The 15147-nt window shown below is 38.6% G+C and overlaps 1 protein-coding gene across 1 annotated transcript in view; it reads left to right on the top strand.

Moving 5' to 3' along the window:
• The window catches only part of LOC110981206 (uncharacterized), a 47835-nt gene extending 32690 nt beyond the window's left edge, over nucleotides 1-15145 (top strand). Inside the window, exons 66-90 of the mRNA XM_087131039.1 lie at nucleotides 374-438; nucleotides 871-960; nucleotides 1240-1407; nucleotides 1989-2150; nucleotides 2335-2794; nucleotides 3067-3246; nucleotides 3417-3527; nucleotides 3960-4186; nucleotides 4438-4516; nucleotides 4969-5133; nucleotides 6153-6269; nucleotides 6622-6882; nucleotides 7363-7509; nucleotides 7882-8063; nucleotides 8529-8709; nucleotides 9224-9358; nucleotides 10025-10120; nucleotides 10620-10763; nucleotides 10918-11027; nucleotides 11282-11495; nucleotides 11888-11969; nucleotides 12308-12363; nucleotides 12806-13083; nucleotides 13789-13865; nucleotides 14001-15145. Of these exons, the coding sequence (XP_086987165.1) occupies nucleotides 374-438; nucleotides 871-960; nucleotides 1240-1407; nucleotides 1989-2150; nucleotides 2335-2794; nucleotides 3067-3246; nucleotides 3417-3527; nucleotides 3960-4186; nucleotides 4438-4516; nucleotides 4969-5133; nucleotides 6153-6269; nucleotides 6622-6882; nucleotides 7363-7509; nucleotides 7882-8063; nucleotides 8529-8709; nucleotides 9224-9358; nucleotides 10025-10120; nucleotides 10620-10763; nucleotides 10918-11027; nucleotides 11282-11495; nucleotides 11888-11969; nucleotides 12308-12363; nucleotides 12806-13083; nucleotides 13789-13845 (3767 nt within the window). The 3' untranslated portion in view covers nucleotides 13846-13865; nucleotides 14001-15145. The remainder of the gene's footprint in view (nucleotides 1-373; nucleotides 439-870; nucleotides 961-1239; nucleotides 1408-1988; nucleotides 2151-2334; nucleotides 2795-3066; nucleotides 3247-3416; nucleotides 3528-3959; nucleotides 4187-4437; nucleotides 4517-4968; nucleotides 5134-6152; nucleotides 6270-6621; nucleotides 6883-7362; nucleotides 7510-7881; nucleotides 8064-8528; nucleotides 8710-9223; nucleotides 9359-10024; nucleotides 10121-10619; nucleotides 10764-10917; nucleotides 11028-11281; nucleotides 11496-11887; nucleotides 11970-12307; nucleotides 12364-12805; nucleotides 13084-13788; nucleotides 13866-14000) is intronic.
• Nucleotides 15146-15147: the final 2 nt, after the last annotated feature.

The raw sequence follows: 15147 nt of genomic DNA, 5'->3' as shown, positions 1-15147 counted from the left end.
GAATGTTACCAGTGTCTTAGGTAAGAGTTGCTATTGCCAAAATACACTTGGACTCTTAGAGATAGATGAAAGTTAGCAGGGTTTATTTTTTACATATGACTGTCCTTGCAGATCACTCTAAAGTTTCAGAGGTTCAGACAAAAACACGACTTTCGGATTTCGTGCCTTTCAGCATTTCAAGCTTGCGCAGTAGCCTACTAATTTCATGTATATTTCCAAAGAAAATGTTTACGTGAGCTAGGTATAATTCGTTGGAGTAGCAGGCACTCCTTTGCTATAATTAGGATGTCTTTGGTAAATGTATAGCTATCAAGTCTGATAAAATTAGGTAGGTTCTTTACAACAGATTTCTTTGTTTCATTTTACTTTCCAGAGGGTAACATCATCCCATTTGGGGTTGAGATGGGCGACTCTTTGCTATCAGATGCTTTTCAAGAGGTAGATAATTTGAATTGGAAACTTCAGGAGAATATGGACATATAATGGATAATAAAAACCCTTCAAAATGAGTTCTCAAAAGTTTATTGTAAACGAACTTGTCTTTTTCGGTTTTAGTCTAAGTAGATGAAAGTTTTTAGTAAGTGCGTGAAAATATCATCTTGATGCTCCATTTGACTAGAATGATCAGAATGACTCGAGGTCAAGTGACGGGATTATATAGTTAAGTATTTTCGTTCACAGAGCCATTTTACTGTTGTTGGCTGTGATTGGCTGAACTTGACTCTCCTTTCATCATAGGGTTAATCCAGCTTGGAATTAGTAATAAGAAAGAAAAGAGTTTTGATAGGAACTATATCTAATCTCACTCCTTTTATCTGTAGGCTTCTTTCAAACAAAGCAATTTTGTTTTGCCCTTCTTTTAACACGCAGAATCAACAGACCTCGAAGGATTTGATATCTCCAACTATTTTCCCGCCGAATTTCTTTCCTTTCTGTGACGAGCTGTATGAGTCGCTCTATGTAAGGGAATGCTACAATATTACTTCTAGCATAATAGCTTGAAAGCTCAAATAAGATTACATTCGATATGTACATTCGATATCTTTTGTTTAATATCATTTAATCAGAACTGTTGTTTTCCAACCGTTACAACACATGAAACTCAAGTAACACTTGCCAAATTGCTGGCTGGCAACGATTTCCTCTTTCATAGTAAATGACGTTCACGTTATTCCGTATTTTTCATGATGCTGCTTAACATGAATTTTTATAAATTGAGTTATTTTTTATCTTTTACAGTTCACTGACAATGGTGTGATTGTTCTGTCGAATGATAAAAGCCTCGAGAAGTGGGCGTTTCCTAATATTCCAGGTTTGCAGTTCCCAAACGGACCACCGATGATCGCACCATTTTGGGCGGATGTTCAGGCTGAAACATTTTCCCCTGAAAGTAACGTTTTCTGGCAGGTATTGAAACGGTTGTTTTTATTTCCATTTGTAGTTTTATTGTTCATTTTGCATTGCTCTTTCGGGTCCAACATTCAATTTTCAAGAAAGCATTACTGATTGATCTAAAAAGGCAAAACAAAGATAAAGCTCAAATTTAAATCAGGGTAATTTGAATTTGCCAAATACATCCAGTCAAATGAATTACGACGTTTTTCTTGCTTTTCGACCGGACCAATTTTACCTCTCTTGACAAAGCCACATTTATGCAAACGCTGTTCAATACAGCTCTAAATAAAAGGTATTGGAAATCCCTGTACTCTGTCTCATGGTGAGTTCGCACAAAAATAGTTTGCGGGTCACTGGTACCTGAGCAAGTGTGAACCCTCCATTAAGCTAAAATGGACCCCAGGTTTGAGGTGTCAGATCCAGGAACACTTATGCAGGACAGAAGATACGAGAGCGTTGTCATGACTCAAAAAGATTACCTGAACAAGAACGAATAACGAAGCTGCATTCATCTGGGACCCTTTCGTAAACAGAAATAAATAAGTTTGATTAATTTTGTAAATGGTTTCTCTCCCCGTAAAACAATTTTCAAGGTATATGACCAGTACGATCCCAACACCAACCAAGACATGTTGGATACCATCAAGGATATCGTGTCCAAGGTTGTGGATATAGGGAACAACACGAACGCAGTCTATTGGGCGCTAGCCATCACGTGGAGTAATGTTCAACCAGTGTCCTCCAGTTATGCTTCTGTGAGTATATACTTTGTAACGTCTTCTAGAAGTAATACTTTGTGACTGAAACAAAAAGTACACCACTGAACCCTAATTGTCAGTAACACATTTCTTTTCAAAATATTTCAAAGTAAAGATTCGTAAGAAGTACACTAAAGGGATCGTTATTTACAGTAGTACGAGTGATTCGCTGATTTTGCAGGGAACCAACACATTCCAAGTCTTGCTGCTGACCGATTCCATCCATAGCTACGTGGTATTCAACTACGGTCCTTGCAACATGAACTGGGACACTGCCTTCTTACCCAACAAAAACGTCATCTTGGGTTACACCTGCGGGATGTCCAAAGAGAGTGTTTACCTGGATGTACCCAAAAATTCACTCTTCCGTCCTGGCAGCTTCGTTGGAAATTCAGGACAAAAAGGCCGCTGGGTGTTCCAACTTGACAACCATCTTGATGACTTTGTCAACCCGCGTCTTTCCTGCCGCAACTGGTACAGTCGTCAGGCACCCTACCCAATCTTCGATGTATATTATCCCTCGTTTGCTAACACGTGCCCTTGTAGTTTGATAATGGCTTGGTTTGACTGGCGCTTTTTATTGACCTGGCGTCAGTCTTATATCCCACCGGGAGAAGTCTCTGAATACTTTCAAGACCAATGTAAGTGTGTTCGTTTTTGATATTTAATATCGTAAAGAGTGAGACCATGTCTATGGATATAAATGAAGCTTAATAACAGATGTGATTGTTTTTCCATTATGGATGTCTTTGTGTTAACGACCTTGTTCATTTCAATACTTGAGAACATATCGTTTGCACTGTAATGTAAAAACTGTCAGCAGACACGTTTGTATAACTTCACATTTCTGAAGGACTATGGTAACAAAGGAACATTTATTATTACAACTTTTTATTAACTCTATTGTTTTTAGCTGTCTTATGCTTTGTGCGACTCTTCCAACTCTCCGGTACCCCTGGCACACAGTGCTGCTACAAGAGATGGACCGGTGACCTTCTTTACGACGTCAGGAGCCCAAAGGTTGCTTCTGTCTTTGAGAGGTTCCCTTATAGTGATTTATTCTACACGGCTGATGCATTTCAAGAATGGTATGGTAAGTAGCCCTGCTTTATACTGTCTTTGCAAACCTCGTGAGCATTTGCAGCCCTCATTTGCAGCACATTATTTTGCAGAGTACGAGACAGACACTTTTCTGATTCACACAGTTTAAGTTCCAAATCAAAGTACCTTGTTATTCATCATTTGCATTTTGTGTTTTAACAGAGGAGGAGGTTCTTTCCCGTTATTACTGCTGTGAAAAATCTACCCTGTGTCACCTCTACATCGAGTGGCGCCCTCTTGTGACGTGCTCTCGGTATTTTCCAACCTTCTGGGGTGAGCACAAGACCTTTGTGCAATGCTTAAAAACCTGCCCAACTCCAGCGGCTAATTTCCCGTGGATGATATTACTAAGTGCTTAAATCAATACTCACAGAGTTATTCATTGAAAAATTTAGACCGAAATATTTAAATAATATTTCCAATAGGCTTTGCTCAATCATACGCGAGCCAGCCTGAATTTAATAACACGTGACAAATTTAATACTATCACGAAGGCATCTATTGTTTTACGTAAATAATAATTAATACATGTTATATATATGTAAGCAGTACGTTGTCTGTAGTAGGAATAAGTCTCGGATGGTGGAGGGATTCAACTTTTGTTCGCTTAATGAAAGACCTGTGAGATGTTCGTAAATGCTCCAGTATGACGTAATTCTTTTATATATATGTTCTGAGTAATTCATATCTGTGTCTAAATACAAGGTTGGTTCTGGGGCGACCCGCACGTAAGAACTCTTGATGGTGTGGACTATACCTTCAATGGTCTTGGGGAATATACACTGGTCCTCATTGAAGACGAGAACAGAAAGGAAAAGCTTTTTGAACTGCAAGGCCGAACGAAAAGAGTCTACAACCCTGAGATGGGCGAACTAACCAACGCAACCTCGTACAGTGGATTTGCTGCTGAAGACGTAGCAAGCGACGGCAGGGTTTGTAATCCACACAGAGAGATAGTCAAAATAATTATTGATTTTAATATTTAGAATCAGATGTTTGTACAATATTTCCATTGAGATAGACAAGTCAGATATCTGGAATATTTCTCCACTTCTTTATCACCAAATCCATGTCACAACTAAAGTTATGGCAGATCAAGACTGTTCCTGTTTATTTGTCAAGCACAACTTATTTAAAAACTAAAATGCAATCTATACGTAACGATCAGTTTGTTTCGTGACAGGTTGAAATAAAGCTTAATGAACAAGCCACCAATTTGATAACCACTGTCAATGGGGAAGTGGTTGAACCCACAGCTGCAGGTGAGTTTCAATAAATCTGTGGAAGTACAACTTTGAGAGTACTTTCATCATTTTCATTTCAAGGACAATTTCAAATAAGCAACGAGGTCAATACCCAGACTGGGGTCCAAGCAAGAAAAACTACAATTAAAGGTCTAGAGTTATGTCCGTCAGCAGAAGTTCTGCGAACATTTTGATTGCGATTGTTATGTTTTGCAAAGTAAGTTGTTCGAGCAGAGTGTTGAATTTGAATTTCTTTTCAATGAAAAGAATTTTTTCAGATTTATTCGGTCGTAAAATTCAAATCTAATGCAGGTAAAGGCTGAAGAAGAAGTTTGTAATAACAATGGTCTAATTGTAGCGAGATATAGCACTGTGGAATTCGTAACAGGATTATTATTCCATGCGATGTGATACAAAAACACTACCAATTGCTCTCTAAATGGAGCCTGTTAACCATTGTTTTATTTTAGGATTGGTGATTGGTGGTCTCACAGTGAGGAAGGTCGAGGATCCTCCTAAGGTTGAAGCGATATTTGCTTCTGATATTCAGTTCTCTGTCGGTGTGAACAACAGTTTTGTTGACGTCACTGTCCAGCTAAGCCAGGACTTCGAAGGAAAAACAAAAGGATTATTAGGTAAGCCTACTAGTTGAACCTTTTTTTCTCTCTCAGAATAACCTTTGACAATCATATATTTTAGCGTTAACTATAATGAAACACTCATGAGTGAGAAAAACGTTTTCGTCTGGTTATTGCCGTATTTACTAGCCAGCAACCGATAAGCTGAGGGACATTTGGTTCTCTCTTAACCCTACACGGCATTGTTTTTTTCTGATTTCCTTGGTGCCAGTTTGACGCTCCATTTTGGAGAGTGGTATTACAACTGTGTGAATTGTATTTGTTTGGACTCAAAAGCTGTTGTAAATGGTTCAAAGTTGCTACATGGATGCCCTCCACACTCCCAAAGAAAAGAAATGGCATTGAAATTTTTTTAGGTGGTGGGGGTGGATGGAGTGGGGTGTAACCGAAGATCTGACTGGCTATGAGCAGAGCTGATTTGGTTAATGCTTGTCTAGACATGTGTCTCTATGGTCAGCCTAAGCCACAAACATCAAAGGGGCCCCACCCCATTGAAAGGGTCCTTGGAGGGCATTTCCATTGGTAAGTGCATGCCTGATGTCAATCACTTGGGACTCACATCTGGAAGATGTTTGTACACAGTTCAATGGGCCTTACTCAGGGACCGGCTGGAATATTTTTTTCATGGCTAAGGGGAAGCCCCTGTGTATACAGCGACTAAACCAGGCAATTCAGCATGAGCAGAGGTAGTTTATCATGAAAGGTTTTGATAGTTGGCCGTATTTTTTTAATCAATTAATTAGCAAAACGGCACTCCAAAATGGAGCTGATATAGCTGTAGACAGGGTCTAATAGAGGGGATATTTTGCGTCAGCGTAACCAGAATATTTCCCTTAAACATAATCAGTTGTAAGATTCACTTTGTACTATTAAATGTAGTGGCAAAGAAACTGTGGAATAATCCAGTGCCTAACTTCAAGCAACAATTAATCACTAATTCACCAGAGATTAGTCACGAATTCATCAAAGATTAGTCAGGTTTCAACTTCACTAGGATGTGTATATTATTTTATCAGGTGTCTGGGATGGTAACAAAACTAACGATATCCTGAGACGAGATGGCACATATCAGTCACCGTCTGGTAGTAATGGAACGATGCTGGAAAATGACTACTTTGAATTTGGCGAAACATGTAAGTAAATATCGAAGAATCCGGTGGTATTCAATGGTTGGAAATTTGCCTTGTTGTTTAACCGGGGAGAAACAAAACAAACAAGTTTCCTTTTCTTCCTTCCTTTTTGCCAATGTAACAGCAAGTCTTGAGTTTTCCAAATGAGGTACCTGATTAAGTAAACCAGACTCTTCACTCAATATAGCAATCACTTTAAAAGGGAGATAACAAAAGTACCAAAAAGTGGCGGAAGTTTACAAAAAGAAGTTTTATTTACCGACACATGCATTGAAACCTTAATTGCATTTTAATCTATTTATTGTGGAGAAAGTTATGTATGAATTGGATGAAACATTTCTTTGACATTTGACAGGGCGTGTATCCGTAAATGACTCCCTATTTTACTACCTGTCTCCTGAGGAGAGCTGGGAGAAAATAAATGACCTGTCATTCCGACCCAAGTTCTTGGATGAACTGCTTGCCGGTGTGAATGAGGAGGAACGACAGCAGATTAAAGAAGTTTGTGGCGACAATAAGGAATGCATTTACGACGCGTTGACATTGAATAATACCGACATAGGAATAGCCACGCTACAACTAAATGAAAAGAACAGCGAGGACTTGAAATCAGCAAGTACGCGTGTTTCCTTTTTTATACCATGGCTACAAAAAATTTCTTTCACGCTCAAACGTGGCATAGCAAGGGGTAAACAGTGTGTTCTTGCAAAGGTTTTGACAACGTCTCTCTATTAGATAAGGGACTCCAGGTCCTAGTTTAATGGAAGTAAAAGTTGATGCTTTCCTTTTTTGGATCGTAATAAATATGATTACTCGGTGATATAGTAAGTAAAGAGTTTTTGAAAGCTCCTTGTTATCGACTCGTTTTTGTTTTTGTTTTCGATCGGAAATTGTTTCCCACAAATTTGAAGTCATTGAAATGAATATCGAAATACGTCTCTTTCTAGACGTTGTTTATCGATAAAACAAACTGTCCAGTTTTGGTTCTGCGACACTTCATGATATGTTAACTGCTGTTTCATTTTACCAATTTGAAACAAATAACAATTAATCTGAATTTCCTCATGCTTAAAGACTGACCTCGCTTAATTTGTAGCCAACTATCCGCCAGAACTGAAACAATTTGAAAGCATAGAAGTCACCATTGGTCAGAACTTTACGCAGCAGATAGATGCTACTGATCCAGACGGGGACGAGGTTGCAATCTATCTGCTAGAAGCGGTTGAAGGTGCAAGTATTAAAGGTTAGAGACACCAGTAAACAAATCTTGCATTTTTTCTTTTTCCAAAATTGCTTTTTCTTTCATTATCACCGCCATTCAGTGTGCTTTGAGTCACTCCAGTGGTTTTTTTTTTGGTCTGGTGGCAGAAGGAAGGTAAACTGGTTTATTTTCTATAAAATAGGCACAAATAGTTGTGGTGACTTTTAATGAAGAACTTCTTTAATGTGGTTTTGCAAAGTATTGTTTTGTTCAGTATTCCCAAACAAGGAAAAAATCATCTTCTGACCTTCTCTTGTATTACAACAGTGGGCTCTTCAAGTAGGCTTTTAGCCATTTTCGCTGTTGTTAATGGATCTATTAATAATTAACAATACACAAATTGTTTTGTCATAGATGGCCTTTTTAGCTGGACTCCTGCTGATAAGTCGAAGGTCAGGATTGGATTTATAGCTTCAGATGGCAAAGCAAATTCTTCACTTGAGCCAATAGTGAATCTTTGTGACTGCAAAAATGACGGAACGTGCCTTTTGAATCAGTATGCTGAAGGCACTAATCTCGTTCAAGATCGCTTTGGGGTGAGTATTTTTGGTGGGTTCATAGCATTTTCGCACAAGTCCACATTTCTTGTACCCCGGAAAAGGAAATTCAGTATGTATTTATACTATATTTTAACAAACGTTAATGATAAACAAAACAATGACCTAAGAAATTTGAAATTTGTTCTGTTATTTCGTGCGTAAAACACCGCCGATATGAAAGAATACCAGACGCCTTTTGATGAATAAGAGGCCTACATTAAAACGTGCACTGAATACGTATCACTTCCTATTTTTGTGGTGACTGCTTTACCCGTCGAATTCAGTACACTTTATCAGATTTTACACAGTTATAAAAGTATTACAGGTGTTCAATCTTCAAGTCTAATAAATAGTCCAGAATTCTCGATCGTTGGAGGATTCTGGACTGTAAGGTGTTTTGAGACTTTGAATAGTTACGTACGAGCCGGTTCACCGTCATTGTGAATTTGAAAACAAAATCAGGTGCTGCTGTGCCAGTGCACCTCGGGATGGACCGGTGAATTCTGCGAAGTGGACTACAACGCATGTGCAGTCAGTCCATGCTTCAGTGAAGTGACCTGTACAGATAAGAAACCGCCATCTTTAAACAGCACTTGTGGACCTTGTCCAGATGGATTGGAGGGAGATGGGAAAACCTGCACTGGTAATTTAATTGAATTGCATAATTCTATCGTAATAACAGTGATTTTTATTGTATTTATTATTTTTTAAATTGATTTCTTTTAAAGAATACATCATATTGTTTATTATCTTTGCTCTGCCTTAATTTGCGGTGCATGCTAAATGATTTGCCAAAAAATTAATATGAACTCTGAAATTTGAGCCAGTCAGGAATGATCTGCACATTCGGCTTTAATTAAGAATTCACAGTAAAGGGATAATGGGTTCTTCAAAGTATTCAGCCATGAATGCTAGAATTCATCGGGAAGAAATGTTGCTGTGGCAAGTCTTTCACATTACGCCATAATTCTAATCCTTGCCACCATGCGTTGATTGACCGTTTACCTGGTTTCAGCCACAATCCTGCACGCTACATAAATATTGGCAGGCTCAGTATTTCATTCTATTTCGTTTCCAGGATTATTGACCAGCATTTATAACGTACAATCTTATTCAATGTAATTATCAGGAATTCGTTTGGGTTTATTGAACTACAGATATTGATGAATGTGAGCGGTACAAAAATGATCCAGCTCGTGGGTGTGAACAGATTTGTGAGAACACTCTCCGAAGTTTCAACTGTAGCTGTAATTCTGGATATTTTTTGAACGAAGATAAAAAGACGTGTAGAGGTGTGTTCATTCGTATTGAATTAAATTTAAGTTTTATGGCAGCACTAAATGTACCTTGTTATCCAGTCTTGAAATCTTTGGTATCTCATATTTAGATTAACCACGTTGCGTTTCAAAAGAGAATCGAAGAAAGACAAAATTAGGTCATGGTCTACAGAAGTCATTTTTTAGGCCTTTACGGTACAATAAGAGCCCATATGCATGGGGGTAATGCGCTTTCTAAATCTGTCGCCAGTATGTAAGGTAGACGCGCCCCTGAGGTAAGATACACAACGCCTTACTGAACTCGGTTCTTGCCCTATATGAGCCTCATGCTCTACAAAGAGACGACGCAACTGTCTCAGCAATGGGGGCTCCTTAAGTCAGAACTGAACTTAGTTAGTTCACGAATGACAATGAAATACATGTTACGCTCGCGTCGCTACCAATAAAACGAACACTGGCAGCCAACATGGCACTTTTCAACCAATGAGGGGGTGCTTCGTCTGCTAGAAGTGGCATCCACTAATTCATGTAAAACGTTTAAGTATCCAATACATATACTTTATAACTGACCTTGCTGGCTTTTTTCATCGGATAGTTTGATTTTGTAGCTGTATTCTGCATGACTTGTAACATCGTCACTCACACAAATGTTGTTTTTAACTTTCGAACTGGTGTAATTAGCTCTGTCGGCTACAGACTGCTTGAACGAAGGGGAATTCGATGAAAGTTCTCATGAATGTATTTGCCCGTTGACGCACTACGGACCAACCTGTGCAGGTATATTACACCACATAGAGAGTTTACATGGATGTCATCGTACTGGCCAGTGCTTTTGTTCAACAGGGTTTGTACAAAGGAGGTATCTTTGTGGAACAAAAGAACTGCCCTGCAAGATGGCTACCATGCAAAGCCTCTGTTGATGAGAAAAAACCTTAAATATTCTGAACCTGATGTTATTTTCTGATAAAGCCATTGCTAATTGAAATTGTTTCTAAATGGCCTCTGTAATCTGTTTTCGCCATCAGGAAATAGTGTTGCTGGATCTGTGAATTATCCTTATGATAGAATAGATAAAGGATCTGAGAATCATAGAACCATCGTCTGGAGAAACACTAGCTTTCTGTTCTTATTGTTCCCTACTCTTTGAAAGGCCACGAAACATAGATCACTTCCAGGCAACGTCTTATCGTAAATGTACAGCCCTTACCTGTGGCACGTCTAATGGTTAAATATTGCGTATGCATGTAATATCGTTACGATGTTGATTTCTTTACAGATGAGAATCCTTGTTTGTCGGATAACACTTTGTGCTCTGAGGAAGGACAGCACTGTTTACCAGAATCAAACACAGTTGGCTTCGCGTGTTACTGCCGTGGCTTCGATGGATATGTAGAAATCACCCTTGACGGCTCGTGTGAAGGTCATTTGATTTGCCGTTTGATTACAGCTTCGATCGATTAATTAAAAGTAGAAAGTCATTTTTGTTTAAAACTGGTGCTTATTTTAAAGAAGGATACAAGAAAATGCGCCTTTTAAGCATCTGTTTAATGCTTTATTTGTGGTTCTGTTTTCAGCATACGCTTCCGTTGGAGTAATGCTGACTGCTAAAATGGAATTCGTAATTGCCTACAAGAATCCAACTTCTACTGCTTTCAACAAGACTGCTACCATGTTCGAACGAGCGGTATTATACATTGAAAGAAGTCGTGATTTTAAGCCTCACGAAGTCCTATAGTTTCACATACCATTTACAGACTTCTTCCAGGACCATTGTGTGAATATGCAGATAATTCAATTTTGGTTGTCAGTGGACAGAGATTCAGATCGAAAACTTTCAAGCACTTTTTGAAAACTCGACATGGGGGTGTTCAATGTTCTTTGTTGTTGGCAACCTTTCTCTGAAGAATCCGCAAAACAACTTTACTTTCTATCTCTCAGATTCAGGAAAGGCTTCAGGAGATGCCATCTACGAACAACCTTGTTAAAATACAAGTAACAAGGATGGATGAAGGAAGTCTGATTATCACAGCAGTGGTGTCGTATGGGACAATACCCTCTCTGGACGAAGTGAAGAAAGTTCTATCAAGCAGTGATTCCCTGACTGACGGAAATACAACGATTCCAATTGATCCGGACTCCGTTCGTGTGCAAAGTAGTTCAGATTCGCTTTACATATAGCTGCATTAATTTCTTTGAACTATTAAACTTTAATATCAAACACATTTGACACAATCGACGACGAAAGTAGATTTAACTCAAATGTATATTGTATACAATTTAAGACAATCTCTCAATCAATTGATATCAATCCAAATCATCAATTTTGGGTCACATAACGATTATACACTGTGTTTCTTTCTGTTTTTGAAAGGTGTTTTCCTTTATCTAAAGTCATTTACTCAAGATTAATTCTAGAACTAAGGTTTTGTATCGCCCAAAGTTACGCGCCTATTTTTCATATCTTTCCTGTTGCGAGATTTTGCCATCACCTAATTTTATTTTAGAACCTTCTTTTATTTGTATTATTGTCACACTTTTCCTCAGAGCTGTCAAGTGAATGTTTATTGGAATGTCTGAACGGGGGGACATGCGAGAGGCCAGATTACTCACCTATAGACTCATGCAGGTAATAAAATAGAAAACAAAAAATGGTAGTTCAGAATTGTGTACAAATATTTGTTTGGTCGTATCGCAAGACAGGGAACAATTTAAGTAATCGGTTTATTGGCTAATGGAGAACAAATGAAGGGCAGGTCAACAAGCAATTTTGTTTTCGTATTGAGTTTTCTTAATATCAAATGAAAGTCTAACTGCGTTTAAAAGAGGCGCAAGAAGAAGCTCATTGGTCCAACGGCCATTCACTTTTTTAAATCTGTTAATCCAGTAGATGAGTGAAACATTGATAATGTTTATAATAAACCATACTCAACTCTGAATCACTAAGTACCTTCTTATTTATTTCAGGTGTTCCCCTGGCTATGCAGGCGACAGATGTGAGACGGGGGTTGAACCAGTACCAGGTATTATCGCACTGAGGTTGATTTTAAAAAATGCAGGAAATTATATCGGGAGATAAGTTCACGGCCGCCCAAGGGTTTGCAGTGTGATCGTCCATGTTTGTTTGGTTTTAGTCGTGGCTTTATCTCAATCAATGGGGAAAAATACCAAAACCTGCACAAATATTACCACAGGTGTCGTGAAAAGAAGTTGTCATCTTGACTGAGAAAAGATTCAATACACGTGACCCCATTGGGTCCTCCTATTTATCTCCGACTGACAAAAGACCTAAATACACAAAACTTTGATTCTAGTGTTTGGGCATGAATGCATACAGCCGTTATCTTACCGTTTATTACACTCCATGTTTGGTATATCCAACATGTTTGAAACAGTTTTTCATTACTGTGGTGTCGTACTTACAAGCGGGAGCGAGGATACATTTGTATTTGTTGTTTAACGCAGATGGTTTGCCTACCGTCGCTTTGGCTCTCATCGTCGTGGGATGCATTCTCTTCGTCTTGGTTATCATTCCCGGGGTCATATACATTGTCATGAGAAAGAACTTCAGGAAGAAGGTTGATAAAGTGGTAGACGGCGAAGAATCTCGCGTTCAAGAAGACATCCGAGAACTTAGCCTTCATGGGGAGCTGTTTAATGACGGCTATGAGGCTACTGAGTTTAGTGAAGAGGGTATACGAATGGAGTATCTCAGGCGGGGTATGCCGGCGACGGAGTTGAAGGTAAGAAAAACACATCTCGCTTTCATTTGTCTACTTGACCCAATGAGAATGCTTCCAGTCAAAGTGATATGCGTTTACCAGTCCTACGGCTTACGACATTACTAGTGCCATAAGTTTGTTACTCTTACACGATTACCGATGATGTTACATATAACAAAAAATAAAAAATAAAATGATACCAGTGGTGAAAGTAAAAGTGGTGTGGTATCAACAGGACAGTGCAGAGCAAAGAACAGCCGCCTATTGGCGTATTTTATCAAACTGTGATGAATCGTCCTTCTGTCCTTGGAGGGAGAAATATTCTTTCGCCATCACGTGGTTGGGTTTGATAATTTAACCTCTTTTCAGTCCAACCGCACCAATAGACCGATTGTGCCCGCTAAGTCACGTGACCTATAGTGAGTACCGTATTAAAAATCAACAAACACGTCGTCCACCAAAAGCAAAGTATTTAATAAGTATCATTTACCAAAAATAAAGCTGACAATAGTTAGAGTACTTAAACTACTGAAGTGCTAGGTACTATACCGTAATTCGGCTTTGTTGTTGTTTGTGAACAGCGCTCAAAACACATCTTGCTGTAATTAGCAGGCGCAATCGGTCTTTTCAACCGAGCACTCCCCAGTCTGTTCTTTTGACCTCTTGAGTGTTTAACTATATGTACCATTTAAATAAAGTAATTTTACCATTTCCGTTGATTTGTAGCGCACGAAGAACCAGAATAGTTATATTCCGTCTTTTCATCGCAATGACATGGAATGAGGTAGCTGTTAAAGCCCTTGGTGAGTGAAAACAAAAGCTAAAGTAATCGTCGAACCGCAAACCCCATCGGGCTACATTTACATTTAATGAAAACAGAGAAAATTATAACACTGGTATTGAACATTTTCGACCGCCGTTTTCTTCTTCATACACAGATGAAAGGCACGTCCAATCGTTCTTCTGGCTTACACACTGCAAAGGTGGTTCGTTGCAAGTCAGCAACATAAATTAAAACCAGTTTTGCAACTTCGTACCTTCCTGTGAATTTCAATTACATGAAGTCTTCCGACCGTGGCAGAGGGATTTTAATAGTTATACCTGTTAACGACCTATTTTTCTGCGAGCAAAAGTTTTGCTAAAATATTTCTAATTTTTATGAGCAAATATAAAGCAAAATAATGAATATTTTTACCATTATTACACGGAATTATGTCGAAGTTTTCCATTTATACGAAGTCCACTTGTTTGGTTGTTTATTTGGTTTTTGTTTTGTGTGTTGTCGTTTTGCTTTTAGTGTATATACTCAGAAGGAAATGTCTGATTGTGGTAAGAAAACTGTTTGAAATTTAAAACTTTTGTTGTAAATATAGTGCTGCATAGGGGGAGAGTGCATGAAATATCTGGACATCAGCAGAGATCCGAACAGAAAATGAGCCAATCAGCTCAAATGCTCCGACGAAAGTGATTTACTCAAGCCCTTGGTCTCTCCCGTTCCATAAAGTAAGCCCAAAATTGCCTCGGTCTTCAAAACCTACTCTAGAGAGGCCAAGATGAAATGCTAGTTTCTGGTCAGTCCAGATAAATCATCTAGCAATAATAAAACATTTGAAACGGCATCGGCCTCAGATAAAGTCAGATGTCCTTGTGATTCACTCTTCATTGTGTCATTGTTTTCCTGATATCTTATCAACAATTCCCATGTCCTTTTTTGGAGTGAGATGTATTAGACACGTTATCGCGTGTCATGCCACAAGTTGGAAAGTGTCATAAGTCCCAATAGTTCTATCATTCTTGTGTTTGAAGAGAATTTTTAATTTTTAGATTGTAACGCTTAAAGCATGAGGTCTTGATGTATATTACAGTAGCTTTCTGGTTTCTTTCAGAACTTGATTTTACTATCAAATGTGTTGCTAGCACAAAGGCTTCTGATAAGCCCTCGATGCCATTTAGAAAGACATAAAATTTGCTTAATTCTGTTCGGGTATCCTCTGTTCGGCATTGATTGAAATGAGTTTGTCATATATTCATTTAGTTCATTTTACACCAATCAGGAAATTAACACCATGATTTTGCAGCGAAACG

The sequence above is a fragment of the Acanthaster planci genome, linkage group LG21 (assembly GCF_054643075.1).
Source record: "Acanthaster planci isolate LZ-2023a linkage group LG21, COTS_SCS, whole genome shotgun sequence".
Classification (NCBI taxonomy): Eukaryota; Metazoa; Echinodermata; class Asteroidea; order Valvatida; family Acanthasteridae; genus Acanthaster; species Acanthaster planci.
This window is presented reverse-complemented; position numbering and strand designations above follow the sequence as displayed.